This window comes from Rosa rugosa, chromosome 5 (genome assembly GCF_958449725.1).
Source record: "Rosa rugosa chromosome 5, drRosRugo1.1, whole genome shotgun sequence".
Lineage (NCBI taxonomy): Eukaryota > Viridiplantae > Streptophyta > Magnoliopsida > Rosales > Rosaceae > Rosa > Rosa rugosa.
In genome coordinates this window covers 50,053,854-50,071,905 of record NC_084824.1, presented here as the reverse complement: position 1 = coordinate 50,071,905, position 18,052 = coordinate 50,053,854, and the positions used below count along the sequence as shown (strand labels likewise).

Sequence of the window (18,052 nt, the reverse complement as noted above, 5' to 3'; positions counted from 1 at the left end):
ACACTATGAACCTGTTCTAAGTGCTAAAACTAAATACCCTATTGCTAATTATGTGTCGACCCATAGGTTATCTAAACCGTATGTAGCCTTTGTGAATCAATTATCTTCTGTGTCTCTTCCTAGTAAAGTGCAGGAAGCCATGAAGGATGAGAAGTGGATGAAAGCAATGACAGTTGAGATGGATGCTCTTGAGAAGAATCATAAGTGGGAGTTAGTATCATTACCACCCGGGAAAAAGACAGTTGGTTGTAGGTGGGTGTATACAGTGAAACATAATTCAGACCGGTACAAGGCAAGATTAGTGGCTAAAGGCTATACTCAGAAGTATGGAGTGGATTACGATGAGACATTTGCACCAGTGGCCAAAATTAACACAATTCGGGTACTTCTTTCGTTAGCTGCTTATCTTGATTGGTCTTTGCAACAATTTGATGTTAAGAATGCATTCTTGCATGGTGACCTGCATGAAGAAGTTTATATGGATTTGCCTCCTGGATATGGTACTTCCACTGGAGAACAGGTGGTGTGCAAATTGAAGAAGTCGCTTTATGGCTTGAAGCAGTCTCCCAGAGCTTGGTTTGGCCGATTCACCAAGTTCATGAAGAAAATTGGATACCGACAGAGCAATTCAGATCACACCTTATTCCTTAAACATCGGTGTGGTAAGGTGACTGCCTTGATTATTTATGTTGATGACATGATTGTGACAGGTGATGATATTGAGGAGATTCAAAGGTTACAAGGTCAGTTATCTTCTGAATTTGAGATGAAAGATTTGGGTAATTTGAAATATTTCTTGGGAATTGAAGTTGCTAGTGGGAAGGATTGTATTGTGTTGAGTCAAAGGAAGTATGTCTTAGACTTGTTGGCAGAAACAGGTATGCTGGATTGTAGACCTGTTGATACTCCTATCGAGCAGAATCATCGGTTAGCAGAGTACTTGGACCAAGTACCTACAAATAAAGGGAGATACCAGAGGTTAGTTGGACGGTTGATTTATTTGTCCCACACTAGACCAGATTTAGCCTATGCAGTTAGTGTGGTGAGTCAGTTTATGCACAATCCCAGTGAGGTCCATATGGATGCTGTATTTCGTATTTTACAGTATTTAAAGTCTGCTCCAGGGAAAGGATTAATCTTTTCAAAACACAATCACTTGGATGTTTTTGGATACACAGATGCAGACTGGGCAGGTAATATTACAGATCGTAGGTCTACTTCGGGATACTTCACATTTGTGGGTGGTAACTTGGTTACTTGGAAGAGCAAGAAACAAAAGGTGGTAGCTCGCTCCAGTGCAGAAGCAGAGTATAGAGGAATAGCCCGAGGACTTTGTGAGATGTTGTGGTTGAGAAATTTGTTGAGAGATTTGGGGTTCAAGCAACAAAAGGCTATGCCGCTTTATTGTGATAATAAGGCTGCAATTGAAATTGCTCACAATCCAGTTCAACATGATCGCACGAAACATGTGGAGGTAGATCGACACTTCATTAAAGAGAAGCTGGATGGACATATCATTTTGTTTCCCTTCGTTCCTACTGAAGAGCAATTGGCAGATATTCTTACAAAGGCTCTATCAAGTAAAGCATTTTATGACTCACTTGACAAGTTGGGCATCTGTGATCTGTATGCACCAACTTGAGGGGGAGTGTTGGCGTGAGTCCTACCGACAAGGATGGCCGACAATGCTGGAATGCTGGCGTGAATCATGCCATTATATTAGGAATAATCCTTTTGTAATAATATCCTTTTGTAATAGGATTTGATGTATCTGATGTATATATACTTTGTTCTTAGAGAAGAAATATAATAGAAAATCTCCCAATCCTCTCGTTCTTTCTGACTATTATTGTAAGCATGCATTACATGTTTCGCTTGGCTATTAAATTCATTTATATATAGCAGATTTATCATGCGAATCGAAGGCAGAGAGATTATGAAGTTGCTAGAAAAATATGTGGGTGGCGTACGTTGCTAAAGTTGTTTGGCCTGGCAAAGCTTCATCCTTAAGTGATGTAAACCTGCATTAGATTTCTGCAATTTTCAATGAGAACAGCTAAGGGATGGCAACTGATATCACTATTCGATCAAAGAGATGACTTGAACAACAATGGCAGAATCCATGCATCTCAATTATAAGACTAGAAATATTCTTGGTTGCAGCAAGTTTGAGACCAAGATAGAGAGAGAACCCCAGAGCTCAGCACCATCTAACACTTGCCCTTGTCCTAAATTGGCAGCCAATCACCTCGGTATTCTAACCTTCAGAGTCGCTCCGCCGCGTAGGTGGCCCTGTGAATAAAACATGTTCAGGGCCAGGGGCCGGAGAGCCACCGCCGATGCTAAGTTTGCTATATATATAAACGTCCCCTTAATTCAACTAGGATACTTTCTATGATATTATAATTGTCCCAGCTCCTGTCGTGCAATCTAGTATATAATAGCTTTTGCTAACGAATAATTTGTCGGGTAAATGTGCTCTATATTGATAATATATGGTCGATAAAAGGGGACTTTTAGCAACAAAATACTTGTAGGCAAAAATGTTTATTTTATTTAACTTTTTATGTAACGTTTTTGCCGATAATTTTTGTGGGTAATTCAACTTTGTAATGAAAGTTCGTGGGCACAATGGCTTTTTCTAACAAGTTCATCGTCAATAAAAGTATCGACACCATTCCTCTCTTATTATCACCTCTAGTGCTAACACCTTCAACGATGAAAGGGTTAAAGCCTTAAAGGTGTTGGTACTAAGTCATCGGCAAAATGGTATGTAGGATAATGGCTTACTGTTAGTCCCTTGAGCGGACGAAACCTTCATTGGCAAAGGTGTGCGTCAGCAATCACAATCCAAATTCATGAGTCTAATTCCTCTGGGAAAAAAAAAAGAAAAAAAAAAATAGAGTTCTCAATTCTGAACCAAGATTGCTAAACAGTTTCACATCATTAAGCATATTTTCACTACTGAGTTTAAAAAAGGACTTTCGCCCTTTAAATGATCATGATACTCTGCAGTTACATTATGATGTGAAATGACGGAAATTCATGGTTCTTATTTACTTCAGTATTCAAGTAGGCATGCAAACGGAAGTGAAGCACTGCACACTTGGTACATGCCACAAATTTGTTACATTTGAGATTTCTGGAAGTAATTAGCTAGTCTAAAAGTTATGGAGGAGTTTTCTAAAATACCCACAGTTTATTCAAATCTCTCTACAAAATGATTCAGTAAAGGAAGCTCTCCGAAGACATACATAAACAACATGCATCTACTACATAGCTGGCAAATTGTTTCTAACTTACATGTTCTTAACTGTCAGTCTTCAATATCTGTATCTATTATATCGAGGAAAGATGGGCATCTGATCAGTCAAGTAATCATTTACATTACCATGGAGTACACTTGAGTTGACAGTCATACAGGACAGTATACAATACTGTATTACTCAGTTCCAGAACCATCCTCTTTCGTGATGAACAATACGCCAATGAATTCCGAACTAGAGGCATTAATCTTCAACAGCTCCTAAAAACCAACAGAAGTTTCAAATCATGTAAATAAATCAATACAAACAATGAAATCAAAGACAAACGCTGACAGAACAGAACCAACTTTATGACAATTCTCAGCTTTTGAGACTACGAAATCATGCTAAACAAGTCTGCATCCCTAATTTTACTGGGGAGACCATAATATGTCAGAAGGCAATCATAGTGGATCCCAATCCGACCTAAAAGCATTTCCAATACTTCTGGTGTATTACATACAATAACAGCTTTTGTTTCCTTGTACGAAATTGGACATTGTTATTTATATCCAAATTCACAAAGATCACACACTTTGTGAGAACCAAAAACAAAATTTGTTACCCTACATTTGTTTTGTATTGGCCTCCACAAGTAGAAGTGAGGAGACCAATGGAGACAAGAAAGAAGTAAGTATGTCTCCATAAAATTTCAAGCCATCTGCAAGCTGAAGACACTCATTGAAAAAATGTGCTCCAACTCTTTCTGAGAATGACTTTAGAAGAGGCTGCAGAAGTGAGTTTTAAAAAAGTATAAAATAAATATAAAAAAACAGATGGTGTTTGTATAAACTCGTATGGACCATTCAACATTTCAACATTACCAAACCGACAAGATGGTGTTTTGTATAAACCACACCACTACAGTATGCAAGGCACTTCGAACCAATTGACATTACTAACCAAGGCACCATTAATGGAAACCAAACAGTTATGAAGCAACCTCTTCAGTTCTCATATACTAGAATATGAGCCCCTTACTTTCATATTTACTAAACCAGATTAGTGATGCTCTATTTTTTCATTGTATTACTGACAGTCAAGGAAATTCATGCTAAATACATCTTAATAGCCAAACCTGGACTCAAACTCTTAAGTTCATTTGATTATTAAATCTTGGCAGAAAACCAAACGCAAAAGCTGATTATCCCTTTCAGTGAATCATAATCACAGATCGAAAATAAATCATATTCAAAGAGTTATTAATTACTCACTATCTTTGCTTGAACTCTGTTCCATGTCGCTCCGTTCTTGCCATGACTGCTTCATTTCAGAAGATTCAGACTCCATAAAAGGGTTGGCTTTTGATGAGGAAGATGACTGTGGAACAGAAAATGAAGTTCTGCTGGTTGTCTGCTTCTTAGACATTGAAGATTCAGCTGTAGAGCTCAAGTCTTCAATTGTTCTTGAGGTGGCTTCATTAGGATTAGGACTGTGCCCATTATCTGGTAGTGGCCGTTCTCCTTGTGTAAATCTGGATCTCTTCTTCAATTGATTTCCCTCAGAATTGTGACATGTAGGTACCTTCTGATCATTAGATGAATAAGTAGCACAATGAGTGTTGTTCCTTAAGATCACCTTTGGGATCGGCAAGTTTTCAATCCCATCAGAGTTATCAACAACAACTTCATTTGTACCATTCAGGTTTGCAGCCTTTGCAGCTGCTTCCATTTCCCACATCTTGAATATGGCTTTAGTCAAATGTTCTCTAGCTAAATCTATCTCGATTATAGGTCTTGGATAGTTGACTCCTAGCTCTACTCCTGAAACTTTAAGCACTTTATCGGGCGTGTCCCAAGGATGATGGATCCACTCAGTTGGTAAACGTGATAACTCAGGCAGCCATTGCCTTACATATTCACCCTCTGGATCAAATTTTGAGCCTTGGACCTGAATTTATAAAAATAAAAAAGCGCCATTAGTGAAACCTATGACCAATATTCATGATTCCGATTGTAGTCATTCTCACTTAACCTAGCAACTTAGGGGTCCAAAAGTAAAACTCAACGTAAAGTGTTGTTTTCACAATTATAACTCAGCCAACTCAAAGCAATAAGAATTAAACGATTTCAAACATGAGCCTGTATGAAAATTAGTATCCTAGTCTGTATCGCACTTCTAAGTTATATGCTACTTGTCAATTGCTGTGGTTCTAACTAGAATAACTGAGATAAGGTATAAGCAAAATCATTCAATGGAACTATAAGACTTCCTTTACACATAACAACTCTTTCATAAAAGTTCTGCTGTTCAGGTATTCATGTAGCTTAACAAGATTAGATTTTGCTCCTTTTCTGAAATTAATGAATCAAGTACTTACCTCTGGACTATCCAAACGCTCAAGCTCATGGCCATCTGGTAAGCTCCCTGAGATATACTGCCAACCAAGGATATCACTTTCCAAGTCTGCATCCATAAGCGTGTCCCAGAAATACTTCATTCCCCATCTCCAAGGAAGAAGCAAAACTTTCACAGCGAAACTCGAAACAATCACTCTTATTCTGTTGTGAATCCACCCAGTTGCCCAAAGCTCTCTCATTCCTGCATCAACTAAAGGGTAGCCGGTCCGACCTTGTCTCCAAGCCTTAAAACGTTCCTGGTCAGCTTGCCATGGAAAGAATCTCAAGTTGCTCAGCAGTGATTTCTCATGGGAGAATGGAAAGTTAAAACAAAGATAGCGCGAGTATTCTCTAAACCCAATGGCCCGGAGAAAAAGAGTCACACTCTCTTCACCTAGAGAGTTCCCTTCTTTTGCAAACAGTATCTGCTTCATTCGAGCTATCTGGAAAACTTTCCTCACACTCACTTCTCCAAAGTGAAGATATGGAGACAACAGTGATGTTGAGTTGCCCCCAAGTTTTGTCCTGTTCTTTGCATAGTCTAGCAGGTGCCCATCAAAGAATTCATTTAAAGCTTTATCAGCTTGGCTCCAGCCTGGAGTCCATGCTCTTCCTAAGAGGGCATTGCTAGATTTTTCTGTTTCATTTTCGAGACCCAATTCTTCGATTGAACATTTCGCCACCGTTCCTGGAAATAACAGCCAAAAATGAAAGAAATTCCTGTTCACTTATGTCTTTGCCTCCAAACAAAGGCAAGCAAGACGTAGAAAGATCTCAGGAACTAGAAGTGTACCTGTTGCGGGCAATAATTTCCAGGGAGGAAGAAATGTCACAAGTTCCCTTTCCATGTCTAAGCACTTGTCCCAGTATGCCTTAAACGTTGTAAATGTTTGTCCTTTTGCATCATATACTTCCCATGGCTCGTACAACAAATCTGCATTATAGCTCTGCACAGAAACTCCTAGCTCTACCAGCTTTCCTTTGATGTTGTGATCACACACGAGTGAAACAGGATCTGGGATAAAGGAGTAAGAGTAAATATATAAAATTCGAAACACTTCGATGTAACTCTGCAAGAACCATCAACAATTTTAGTGTGCCAACAGATTAGGGCTTTCCTCTCCAGCAACACTAGAGGCTTAGAGCTGATCCCCACTTGATGAAATGGTTTTTAATTTGATTACTGACATGAGCCTTTAGATTATCCCCTTCTTTGATTTACATGTGTGAACTATTCTAGAGATGAAAACAGAAATCTTCATTTTTCAATATAGAGAAACACAGGCTGAGAATGATGGATATTAGTGGTAGTATGTGTAATATTGGGCCAATTCCTTTCACCACAGTAACAACTCTGGAGGGGAGATACATATCTAAGATGACTACAATCATCTTCCACTAGCCAAAAATAATTGCAACTACTATAGGCATCTAAAGAGGGATTGACATTGCTAGATGAGACACATGAGGGGGCACGAAGAGATACAGATAAAAATATATTGAGAGAATCACCAAATAAAATATCAGAACAATGAAAATGGATTGTTTTCTCTACTATTTTAGAAGATCAAAGTTATATCAGTTCTGAAACAGTGAAACTAAGGAGAGGAGAGGCTTCAGAACATACCATATAGATGGTTGAACACTACTTTTGTGGCTCCAATAGCTTGAATGCAGTCCAAGAGAGCAGAGAGTGTACTGTGGGTTTTGATCAGCACAAGTTGAGCGCCAAGAGACTTCAAGGACTGATCCAAGTGAGCAAGAGACTGCTTCAGCCACCACCGCGAAACTCGACCGGGGTAGAACTGACCTTCGTCTTTCGGGCACCATATGTAAACAGGAAAGACAGCACCATCCCTAGCAGCAGCAGCTAAGGCTGGATTGTCCTCGATCCTCAGGTCCCTTCTAAACCAAACTATGGTCTTATTGCTGCTACCCATCCTATAATTCACTTTCTTCAGGATCAAATATCAGCATCAAGAACCCTTAGAAATCCCAGAAATCAGATTCATGGTGCTAAATATAAGAAACCCAGAAGGAAAATCATAACCAGTGGCAAATGAACTGCAAATTCTCCAGTTGAAGACTTTTTGGACCTCAAAAACGCAAGCCAACCAATTACTGTCTCAAAGATATTTAATAGCTCCAACCTACCTCTACACCAATTGAGCGTAACCTACATATCCCATCACTGAAAAAAGTTGAAAACCCACCATTAAATCCCTTAATCAAATGCTTGGACTGCACAAAATATATTCACCAATACATTCCAGACAACTTTCAATGACTTTGACAAAGAAAGCAACCCAAAGTAGAAAACACTTACTCAACAAGATTCAAAAAACAGTTCATCCATTCTAGTGGTCCTTAATCACATCTAATCAATCTCAACAACACGAGATCAGATTTCATGTGACTAAAAACACTATGAATCTGAACCTGACCACAATTACTTAATAATACAAAATAAACAATGATATCCAAAAACCGACTAGAATATCCTAGCAAAGGACAATACTTTAAAGAGAAGAAACAACCATACTTGAGGGCTTAAAAGCTTTAACAATTCCCAACTCAATCTTCAGAAGAATATGGAGAAAGATCTTAAATACCCCAAAATGATGCTTTAACCAAATCTCAAATAGTACATAAAAGGATAAATAATAGCTTATCTGTATTCTGTACTAGGATTTTACTGTGAGGTCATATATGTTAAACACAGTGAATCAGAGAAATGACTTTATGTGAGTGCTTGATCATACCATTCAAAGCTTACATCACGTGAAAGGAGACGGTGATAGTGACGGTGGTGGAGGGCATTTTTCTTTGTCTTCTTACTTTGTGAACCCCACTGTGAAAAGAGATAAGCCCTCCATTCAAGGCTTTTAACATCCCACCTTCAAAATCCAAGATACTCAAATAGTGTTTACCTTATTCTTTCAGGATTTCAGGCAGCCTAACAATTAGGCTTCTATTTCCCGCATCTTTGATTGATTATGTTTTCCATTTTCAAAAAGGCTTTAGCTTTTGTTCCAGCTTTGCCATATCTTTGATGATTCTGTTTCTAAATTCAGAAAGGCTTTAGCTTTTTTTCCATGTTCTTCGATTTGGTTATGTGAAATGTGAGCCTCTCACAAGTCCATCAAGTTTTGTTTTGTCCCCATTGGACGTGAACAGAGATAAGAACACGATTTGTACAAAAACCTTACCGACTTGGATCTTAAAAGTGCTGTTGAACCAAATCGGTCCAAGTCTTGACATATCATGTAGAAGAAATCATGGCCTTCTTGAACCCAAAATTTGATTTGGCATGACCAGCCCTACCTAATTTGATCATCATTCTTTAAAAGCAAACATCCTAACATATTTCTCACGTTCTCAGGACCCATTCTTAAAATTTGTCAATCTGACGTGATATAAGCTTCCTATTTGTTCGTATCCCTTGTCTTCGACATCTGAGAGAGCCGAAATGGGTTAAAAAGTATGATCGTCGATCCCTCTCAATGGTTTCCCCAGGAAACCTTGCACTACTAACAATTCCCCTATCTGCTCGACAGTCCAGATATGACCAAAATATCTGAAACTTAAGGAGGCCAAGTGGAATGAACTAAAACCTCAGTGTCATTGCAGTTGACTATTGTTTGGTAGATAATTTCCAGATGAGCTGCATCATTCTTTGTTTAAATGCGCACCGTATCCACAAATCTGAATAGCATGTGCTATCAAACATTTAATCAATTCCCTTCACCTGAAGCAAGCTCATGGCGTAAGACTTGGGACACTTGAGCATGGTGTTAGGAGGATCAGAGAGCAGGGCAACAAGGAGAAGCAATATGGTCCCTTGCCTGTAATATAGTATTGACCCATTGAACAAGACCAAAAGGCTTGGTTTCTTTCTCTTTTCTTTTAACCATAAGGTATGTCTCTTTTGCAGCAAATACTCTTTCGACTATCACAGACAACAACAGAACTACTAATTTAGCCAACAGGTCACAGTGATCAAATGCATGACATATTGATCCAGCTTTTTTCAGTAAACTCATTGCAAAACTGAAATGTAATGAAAGAAGAGACATCATTCATAGAACTTAATAGGAATCAAATTAGCATTAACCATAACCATATCCAATTTCACCTGAGAAGCATCATGGTAAAAAGGAAGCACAAATTCCTGTGCATAAGAGATCTTAGCCAGGACCTCCTAATCAGCCTTCCCAGGTGCTAATTATTAAATATATTAAACTACACCTATTTTTTTTCTTCTCAGGAAAATATAATGCACATATTCTGAAAGAAACCTCAGTACATCTTAGAAATGCCAAACCATTTTAAAATAAGCGCTCAGTGTGCACGCTCCTGAAGAACTTCAAGCTCCATCTCAGTGGGGTCAGTTGCCTGGATCTCATAATGGATACCCTCCAGCTCCCTCCTGAACCTGTCCTTTGATGTCGCATAGAGCATCTTGGCACGGATCCGTGACACAGAAGGCGACCTGAAAAAGAAGCATTCTTATCACAACGAAATTAAAATGGCAATAGCAAATCAAATGGGAGAGAAAAAGTCGGTATTTCACCGAAAATAGGAGAGATACAACCATAACCAAAGACCTTTGGAGATAACATATGTTAACAAGAAACATCTCTCCTTTTCATTACTCACATGGACATCACACAGCGACTCAAGATTACCAGATAGATCCATAATTTTTATCCAACATTTCACATAAACCAAGTAGGAAATGAAGATGAGGAGGAGGAATTGATCTTCAAACACACCATATAAATAAACTGAACTCAACCCAAAACAACCATTATCAATCCCAAGACCATTTATTCTGCTAGGCTGCATAATCCTATTAGCCAGTTGAAAAAATAATTTAAGCTGTACAAAAACTCCAATACACCAACAGAAAAGGATGTCCTCAAAATGCTTAAGCAGTAAAGCAAGTGGGGAATGGAACTCATTTGCTGTGCTTTCATTACCCCTTTGAAGAGCATCCTATTAGCACAAGTGAGGGACAAACAAACGGTATCCTATTTCACTAAATAAGCAATCATATATGGTCCAGGAAGAGCATGCACCCTTATGCGGAAAATCCCCCAGAGAACATATTCTGATAATAAAAAGTCAAAGCATGCCATCATCTTCAATCAAACATAGTGCCCAAGAGAAAAATTCATAGAACATATAGTGATAATAAAAGGTCAAAACACACCATCACTTCAGTCAAACATAATAACCAAAAGAAACGAACCATGCAATGAAGAAGATCTTGCTCTTCTGGCAATTCTCTGAAGTGACAAAATCAAAGTCGTAGATTGCATATCGGCAATCATTTTCAGGCAACGAACCAGTGAAATCATCATAACTTTCAGCTGGGCCTCCTGTCTTTTCTACCACAACCTCTTTCTTCTTCTCATCAATTTTAAAAATCACATAGCGAAAGGCCTTCTTTCTCTGCAGTTCCAAGAATGTGTTGCGGCAGTCCTCAGCAACACCCATGCCAGAGGAAGCATTTCCCTGAACAAAGACCCATAAGTCAAGTACTCCAACCCACATTAACTACCACTCATCAATTTCTCACAGTATAAGATAATCAAATTTCAGTTCAAAACATCATATAACAAATCCTTCCAGCAGAACAAGCACCATACCACCAAATAAGATTGAGTTTAAAAAATAAACATGATGCTTAACCCTTCGAACCTTAAAGAATTTTTATTTTTTTTTCTTAGAGAGGTAAGAGTGATTATGCTCTATGCGCCAAACTTCAAAGTGTCTTTGGGTAAATTTCCAAACTTGAAAACAACCAGTTGGAATTACAGAAGCCTTAATGGCACTCAACAACAAAAACTTAAAACGAAAAACGAATTTCAATTCAAACCAAGACCCCATAACATGCAATGAAAGAGATCCCAGTCCCCAGATATTACCACATACAAAGTTCAAAACTAAGCAAATCCTGTCATGAAAAAAATTACAGAAATTACTACCAACAATATATATTTGCCTCAGTTAACAGTAATTCCAATACATAGTCCAGTACAGATCATAAAAAAGGCAACTTCAACCAGAACATATGGATTTCCTTTCAACCCATTTTACTTCACAAACATATAAACAGTGCAAAAGAGGATTAATTTATCTAGTTGATCAACTAAAGGTAAAAACTTTGGATCAACAACGCAGAAAAAATCAGAACCCACATGTTGGTTTTATACGCAAGCAAAACCAGACCCAGTAATCAGACCTGGAATATAAGTAAAAGTGAACAGTAGCTACAAATTCATAACCCAAAAGAGATAACAAATCGGAAAAGGTAGTAGGAAGACTCACTCCTCTGAAAGCCATAGCGTTTGTGGGTGGCAGATAAGAGAGAAGAGAAGGAATATATGGAGAAGGAAGAAGGAGAATAAGCAGCCACTGAAGAAAGAAAGGGGAAAAGACTCGAGTTTTGAGGAGAGAGAGCAAAACCAAGGTGTCACTAGTATCTCAGTCTATTTGTATATATATTGTAAATGTTTTTGGTATTTATTATTTGGGGGGTGAAATTTGCACCCCCAAATTTACAAACCACACCCCCTTTTGTTTTTTTAATAATATTTCATGTCACCTATTTTTACACTTCCTAAAACACCCTCCCCCCTCTCTTCCAGACCACCACCAAAGTCCCCCTCGCTCTGCCCTGCAAATCTGCAATCATCATTGAAATCACAATCTCAGTCAGTCAAATTGAAATGACGAATTTGCCATTGCCGGAGTTTGGAGAAGAAATTAAATTGAAGCTTTTACCTGTGGAGATAAGGAGGTCGAGCTTCTTCTCGTCGGGATTCTCGTCGGAGACGGTGTATACCTGCGCTGGACGGACCAACCCAAAGAACATTACAGCACTACTAAATTCATCAAAACTTCATCATCATTCAAGATTCAATTTTGATTGTCAGGCCTTCAAACACAAAAACCCACAATCAAAGATCACAAATGTATCACTTCACAGTAAAATTCATGCACAGAATCCAATGAAACTCAACACAGTCAATATCATCAAAAACACCTAGCACACAATCTTGAGACATTCCTATTCTTACCAATTCATCAATTTCACTTCCAAATTTCAATATCTTGGCCTCCCAACTCAAAACCATTCAAATAAACACACAAGACCCACAATCAAAGATCACAAATTTCATCATTTCTACAGCTCGGAGGTCGGCGTCCATGCGAGATCGGAGGTCCTTGACGGTGTTGGCGTTGTGGAGAGTCTTGCTCTGCTCGTGAGCAGACTGGAGGTTCTGGTGGATGCGCTCCAGCTCCTTGAGCTCGTCCTTGACGGACTCGACGTCGCCGAAGAACTTGTCGAGGTTGACTCCGGTGCTGGACGCCGTCGCCAACGACATCTCGATGACATACTCGTCGTTGTTGGCGGGTTCGCTGCGGAACCTGGAGAAGGAGCCCGAAAAGAGGTCGTTCATCCTTTCCTATTCACCGGAGTTTCGATCGGATTGATGAGAAGAAATAGAGAGAGAGTGAATGCGGAAACGAAGATTTGGAGGGGGACCTTGGTGGTGGTCTGGAAGAGAGAGGGGGAGGGTGTTTTAGGAAGTGTAAAAATAGGTGACATGAAATATTATTAAAAAAACAAAAGGGGGTGTGGTTTGTAAATTTGGGGGTGCAAATTTCACCCCCCTATTATTTTCCAGACAAGTGACAACGTACCCCCCCTTATTGTCATATTGTGTATAAACGATGTCGTTTTGAGCATTTCGGAGTTGGTGGTTCGGATTTAGGGTTTTAGTACTTCCGGCTTATATTGGAAAGATAATTAAATAGAATTCCGAGACGGTGTTATTTAGATATAATTCGTCATATCGATACATAAAACATTAATAGAGAATCTAGATTGTCATGAAATAGTGAGCAAATCATCAACTATTTGGACATCGTGTTGTCATATTATCGATGAGAGTTTCGAGTCATGGGTTCGAGTCACCATGGGAGCAGGAGTGAAACTCTTTGATCATCTTTTACTGAAATAAAAGAAAAAGAAAAAAAAAACATCGATGAGATAGAATAGAATGCTTTGATATTGTAACTTTGAACAATATCATTTGAAGGTCATGTTTGCCATTTGAATGTGGGGCTTTATATTATAGAAAATTACTTTAAAATGTCATTTTGAAACTTTAATTAGTCATAAGGTCACCTAGTTTTTTTTTGTACAAATAAGCCCACATGTATCTTCAAATTATTTCATCTCTGACAATTTTGCCTTTTCACTTAACAAAATCAATTGCATTGGCTTTACATTACAGATCTCTCACTCTCTTAGTTCTCTGTTCGATAACATCAATCGGCGCCGTTGAGTCCAATTTCATCTCTCTCTCTCTCTCTCTCTCTCTCTCTCTCTCTCTCTCTCTCTCTCTCTCTCTCTCTCTCTCTCTCTCTCTCTCTCTCTCTCTCTCTCTCATCATAACTAGTAATACCGTGTAAACCTGATGGCGACTCCAAGCCTTAGTTGTCAGAAGAGAGGCGATCAGAAAGTCGATCGACAAAGTCAGAAACAAGCAGAGGAATCGCTAGAATTGCATAGACCGGCGACGACTTGTGGGGGGAGGGGGGGGGAGAGAGAGAGAGAGAGAGAGATTCGTATTGCAATTGACCTAAAAATCTTGAGTGGCATTCTTAGTAATTATTTGTATTTTTAATACCGTAAATATAAGTCTAATTTTGCTGTATTGGCCTTATGAGGGAAGAAATTGTATATATTAAGCAACTTAGTTACATACATTAGCAATAAGTACAATGGAGAATTATTGTGACTCATCCTTTACCCAAACTGAAATGTACGAAATAGGACTAACATATGCGCTCCTAATTACAGGTCATAGGGCAATATGTACAAATAACTTGATTGAAATATGTACAAATAACTTAATTGAAAGGGTGAAACATTGCTTACACTTCTTTTGCAAAACAACTTTCGACCGACAAATCAACTTCATTCTTATTAAAATCATTAATCACAATTCAAGATGGACATTCAGTGTACTGAAACGCTTTAGTAGGAAAAAACGTGGTGATGAAGTGAGGAAAGTGCAAATAAGTTAAAAATGACAAGCTGCCCCAAACGATATTAAGACAAAAGCAACATGAAGAACAAATTTTAATTTCAAAAAGGAATACATGTTAAGGTACTTGCACTTCTTCATTTTCAATTTAAATACCAAAACCGCTTTTGAATTTAAAAATACACAGTAAAATTGACACTCATTTCTTTGCAAACCACTATTTCTTCCCATTCTCATGCACATGTGCAATGGAAAATACTCATGAAAATTAGAAGAGGGAATTGAAGTTCGTAAACAGCGAGCCCCATTTCACTACCCTTCAGAATTTGTAAAATTTAAAGTGATTTGGAAAGAACAAATGAATTTCAAAACATTGCAGGAGGTCAGAATAGATTGATTTTTGATCGGAACCCGTACCCATAAGATCAATTTTGCAGGGTCACTAATTAGGAATCTGCTAAACTCAATGAATGCTCCAATCCAACCAAATTATCAGATTTCGTATTTTGAGTTTGAAGGTTACATGCAAAGACTTCAATTAAATGAACAGATTGAAGACCAAGAGAAAATCGCTTTGTATGTCCTTCAGGCAGCTAAAAATGTATGTGCATCCCCACCAGATTGCTAATTTCCTCAAATATATGTCAACTTGGATCATGAATCACTAAAGCTCCATTTATGTGAAGTCAAAAAAAGACTCAAAAGTCTGAATCCGTTGACACGACCATTTCAGTTTGATAGAAAATCCAATTAAATTTGGGTTCCTAATGTCTATCGGGAATCAGAAGAAAAAGATAACATTTACTGCAACTTTTAAAGGTCCCTGCATAAAAGTGATGTTGTGCCTTAAAACTTTGAAGGATCCCATCTAAAAATTCCTTGTATCAAATGCCAATCACACATGCAATAGAGTTCTACTTGAGCAAACCATTTCTCAGAATAATTCTCTTTAGGGAGAGGTACAATGAAGATCCTAATTTTATGGCTTCCCCGTACCCCTGATGACTACTTAAGGTACCTCAAGATACTTCACTCAAAGGAAACACCGACCAATAGCACTGTCCAAATCTCAACTTGAATATTGACAACAGAAAAAATCTATGTAAGATATCAATCAAACAAACAGTAAATGCCAAATGAACAAGGGTTTGGGAGGGAAGATAGTAAAATGATGCTAAACCAAATGGAAGCAACCTGAATACAACAACAACTTTAATTGCATTCAGAACTGCAGAAAAGCCCACAACTTGGAAAATAGAAACACAAATTCATGCGAGAGAGTAAACCCTACAACAATGTCTACGAAAATAATCATCAGATCCAACACTGTCACTCATCATAATCATCAACTTGAGCAGCCAATTCAAGTGCATTTCAGTTCAAAATATGATTGCCTCAATTGTTAAACACGATAATCACTTCCTATAAAAAAGGGTGTTGGAAGAACTTGAGCTACCTAGGCAAAATGACACAACTTGAATAACCACCTTAGCAACTCAATCACATTTCTAGCAACTCAAACAGCAGACACATTATAAAGATACAGCACATCTTACACTACAAAACCACAGAGCAGTCAAATGAAATAAGCAAAACCCAGCAGGTTCAAAACCCATCAGACCCCAATCACTCAGCTTTAACTACTTCACCCAGAAAAATTTAGCAAAAACTTGAATTGCATTTCTAGCAAGTATCTCAAACAACATAAATACCAAAATACTTAGAAATATAAAGACAAAATCCATCTTAGAGTCATCATCATAACATAAAAAGCAGCTGTCTAACGAAATAACAAAAAGCAAGTAGACCTCACAGCATCCCATCCGATGCCGATGCTGCCATTGCCATTCTTCACTCATCATCCGAATCCTCATCGCCTTGAGCAGCCGAGTTGAAGGCATTCAACCTCTGGATCAACTTGTTCTTCCTCTCCTCATAAGTCAGCTTCTTCAAGTTGAACCTCTTGTGCGCCTTGGGCTCCGGCTTGGCAGTCTTCTTCTCCAGAGGATCCGCCCGAATCGCGGCGTGCACCTTCTTGTACAGCTCCTCGATCCCCTCGGCCTCAATCCCCTTCTTGATGTACTCGCTGAAATGAGTCTGGTACTTCTCCGGCTCATCCTCAATCAAAGTCCCCATATAAGCCGCCACATGGCCCCCATAGATATACTTCCTGTGAACCTCGGCATCCAGCTGCTTCGAGTCTTTCGAAAACCCAGCGAACCTCTTCTCACTGTGAGGCACATCCAATCCCCCATCCAAAGCTCCCTTCAGCGCTCCGAAAACCCGGTTTCCGGTAGTGGTCTTCACCAGGCCGACATCGAGCAGAGCCCGGAACGGCCTGCGGCTCTCGCCGGGCTCGACGGAGTAGTCCTCGCCGGTGGCCTCGACGTTGCCTTCATATTCTGCGTCCATCTCGAGCTTCTTGAGGACACGGCGGGCGAGGAGGAGGCCGGTGCAGTAGGCGGCGGCGTAGTTGGTGAGGCCGACATCGAGGCCGTAGCGGGGGAGCTCGTGGGCGTAGGCGGAGGCGAGGACGAGGTCGCCGGTGATGGTGGCGGAGATGATCTGGGCGACGATGTCCTTGTTGGTGAAGCGGACGACGAAGCGGTACTTGGGGGTGTTGTACTTGTTCTTGTCTTGGTTGATGAGGCGGATGCGGGCGCGGTAGTCGGTCTTGCCTTCGCGGCGGCGCTTGTACTTGACCTGGAAGCGCTTGAAGTAGGCGCGGGGTTTTGAAGCTTTGATGAAAGCCATTGGAGGAGGAGGAGAAAGGGGTAGGGTTTTGGATCTGCGGCGAGAAAGAGAGAAAGGGAGGAGTGAAATGTGCTAGGGTTTTCTCTCTTTAAGTAGTGTGGTGGGATGGGAGTGAGGTGGGCTACTGGGTTAGGGCAAGTATTGGGGGAGAGGCAGGCCCAAAGGGTTTAGGGATCTAGGCCAGGTTTGTAGTAGTGAATGGATCTAACTGAGGCTTGGCCCATACATCAAGAAATTAAAACGATTAGACCCAAAGTGGATTCTTTTTTGTTCTGGTCTGACCCAAAGTGGATTCTTAAAAAATATATATATATATATATGCTTTTTGAAATGGACCCAAAGTGGATTCTAGACATCCTAAGTTTTGGTTGGGCTGGCAAAATTGAAGAGTGAAAGAAGTCGAGCCGAAAATTAGCCGACTCTTTTGTACATGAAACTAAAAGGGTTTTTGTCCATTTACTCCATTTCTAGGGATTTTTTTCTCACTTACCCCATTAAGTTTTTTTAATTCTCTCTTATCCAATACACTCTAAAGGAGTCTTCCCTAATACCCCATTAAGATTTTTTTTTGTTTTAAATTTTTTTT

General features: G+C 39.3%; 4 protein-coding genes across 5 annotated transcripts; all 4 read right to left on the bottom strand.

Annotated features, from left to right (window-relative positions):
* Window positions 1–3,179: 3,179 nt before the first annotated feature.
* Window positions 3,180–8,345, bottom strand: LOC133710172 (cryptochrome-1). 2 transcript variants are annotated; one of them, XM_062136174.1, is made up of 6 exons: window positions 8,187–8,345; window positions 7,272–7,835; window positions 6,438–6,659; window positions 5,626–6,332; window positions 4,520–5,195; window positions 3,180–3,526 (listed from the first exon to the last, which is right to left on the bottom strand). In XM_062136174.1, exons 2-6 carry the CDS (start codon window positions 7,582–7,584, stop codon window positions 3,510–3,512), a joined length of 1,935 nt encoding a protein of 644 aa, XP_061992158.1. In that variant the 5' UTR covers window positions 7,585–7,835; window positions 8,187–8,345; the 3' UTR covers window positions 3,180–3,509. The 2 variants fall into 2 exon arrangements, with proteins under 2 accessions (XP_061992158.1, XP_061992159.1); XM_062136175.1 differs by lacking the exon at window positions 8,187–8,345 and adding an exon at window positions 7,971–8,166.
* A 1,381-nt stretch (window positions 8,346–9,726) lies between these two features.
* LOC133710173 (actin-depolymerizing factor-like) lies at window positions 9,727–12,153 on the bottom strand. Its single transcript, XM_062136176.1, has 3 exons — window positions 11,981–12,153; window positions 10,899–11,164; window positions 9,727–10,136 (listed from the first exon to the last, which is right to left on the bottom strand). The coding sequence occupies exons 1-3, from the start codon at window positions 11,993–11,995 to the stop codon at window positions 9,986–9,988; spliced, it is 432 nt and encodes a 143-aa protein (XP_061992160.1). The 5' UTR covers window positions 11,996–12,153; the 3' UTR covers window positions 9,727–9,985.
* Window positions 12,154–12,272: 119 nt separating this feature from the next.
* LOC133711826 (syntaxin-121-like) lies at window positions 12,273–13,116 on the bottom strand. The gene is made up of 3 exons (XM_062137912.1): window positions 12,813–13,116; window positions 12,437–12,502; window positions 12,273–12,337 (listed from the first exon to the last, which is right to left on the bottom strand). Exons 1-3 carry the CDS (start codon window positions 13,114–13,116, stop codon window positions 12,273–12,275), a joined length of 435 nt encoding a protein of 144 aa, XP_061993896.1.
* Window positions 13,117–16,370: 3,254 nt separating this feature from the next.
* Window positions 16,371–17,548, bottom strand: LOC133709698 (large ribosomal subunit protein uL18-like). The gene has a single exon (XM_062135526.1). It carries the CDS (start codon window positions 17,464–17,466, stop codon window positions 16,564–16,566), a length of 903 nt encoding a protein of 300 aa, XP_061991510.1. The 5' UTR covers window positions 17,467–17,548; the 3' UTR covers window positions 16,371–16,563.
* Window positions 17,549–18,052: the final 504 nt, after the last annotated feature.

Bases quoted from the DNA above. Each gene is read 5' to 3' on its own strand.
- LOC133710172 (XM_062136174.1), bottom strand. From the start codon at position 7,584: ATGGGTAGCAGCAATAAGACCATAGTTTGGTTTAGAAGGGACCTGAGG. The intron at 6,660-7,271 runs GTATGTTCTGAA...CCTTTATCCCAG, and splicing joins AGTGTTCAACCATCTATATG to ATCCTGTTTCACTCGTGTGT. The intron at 5,196-5,625 runs GTAAGTACTTGA...TTATAAATTCAG, and splicing joins AGCGTTTGGATAGTCCAGAG to GTCCAAGGCTCAAAATTTGA.
- LOC133710173 (XM_062136176.1), bottom strand. The intron at 10,137-10,898 runs GTTCGTTTCTTT...CTTCTTTTTCAG, and splicing joins AAGATCTTCTTCATTGCATG to GTCGCCTTCTGTGTCACGGA.
- LOC133711826 (XM_062137912.1), bottom strand. From the start codon at position 13,116: ATGAACGACCTCTTTTCGGGCTCCTTCTCCAGGTTCCGCAGCGAACCC. The intron at 12,503-12,812 runs GTGGGTCTTGTG...TGGTCCGTCCAG, and splicing joins GAAATTTGTGATCTTTGATT to CGCAGGTATACACCGTCTCC. The intron at 12,338-12,436 runs GTAAAAGCTTCA...TGATGATTGCAG, and splicing joins CGACCTCCTTATCTCCACAG to ATTTGCAGGGCAGAGCGAGG.
- LOC133709698 (XM_062135526.1), bottom strand. From the start codon at position 17,466: ATGGCTTTCATCAAAGCTTCAAAACCCCGCGCCTACTTCAAGCGCTTC.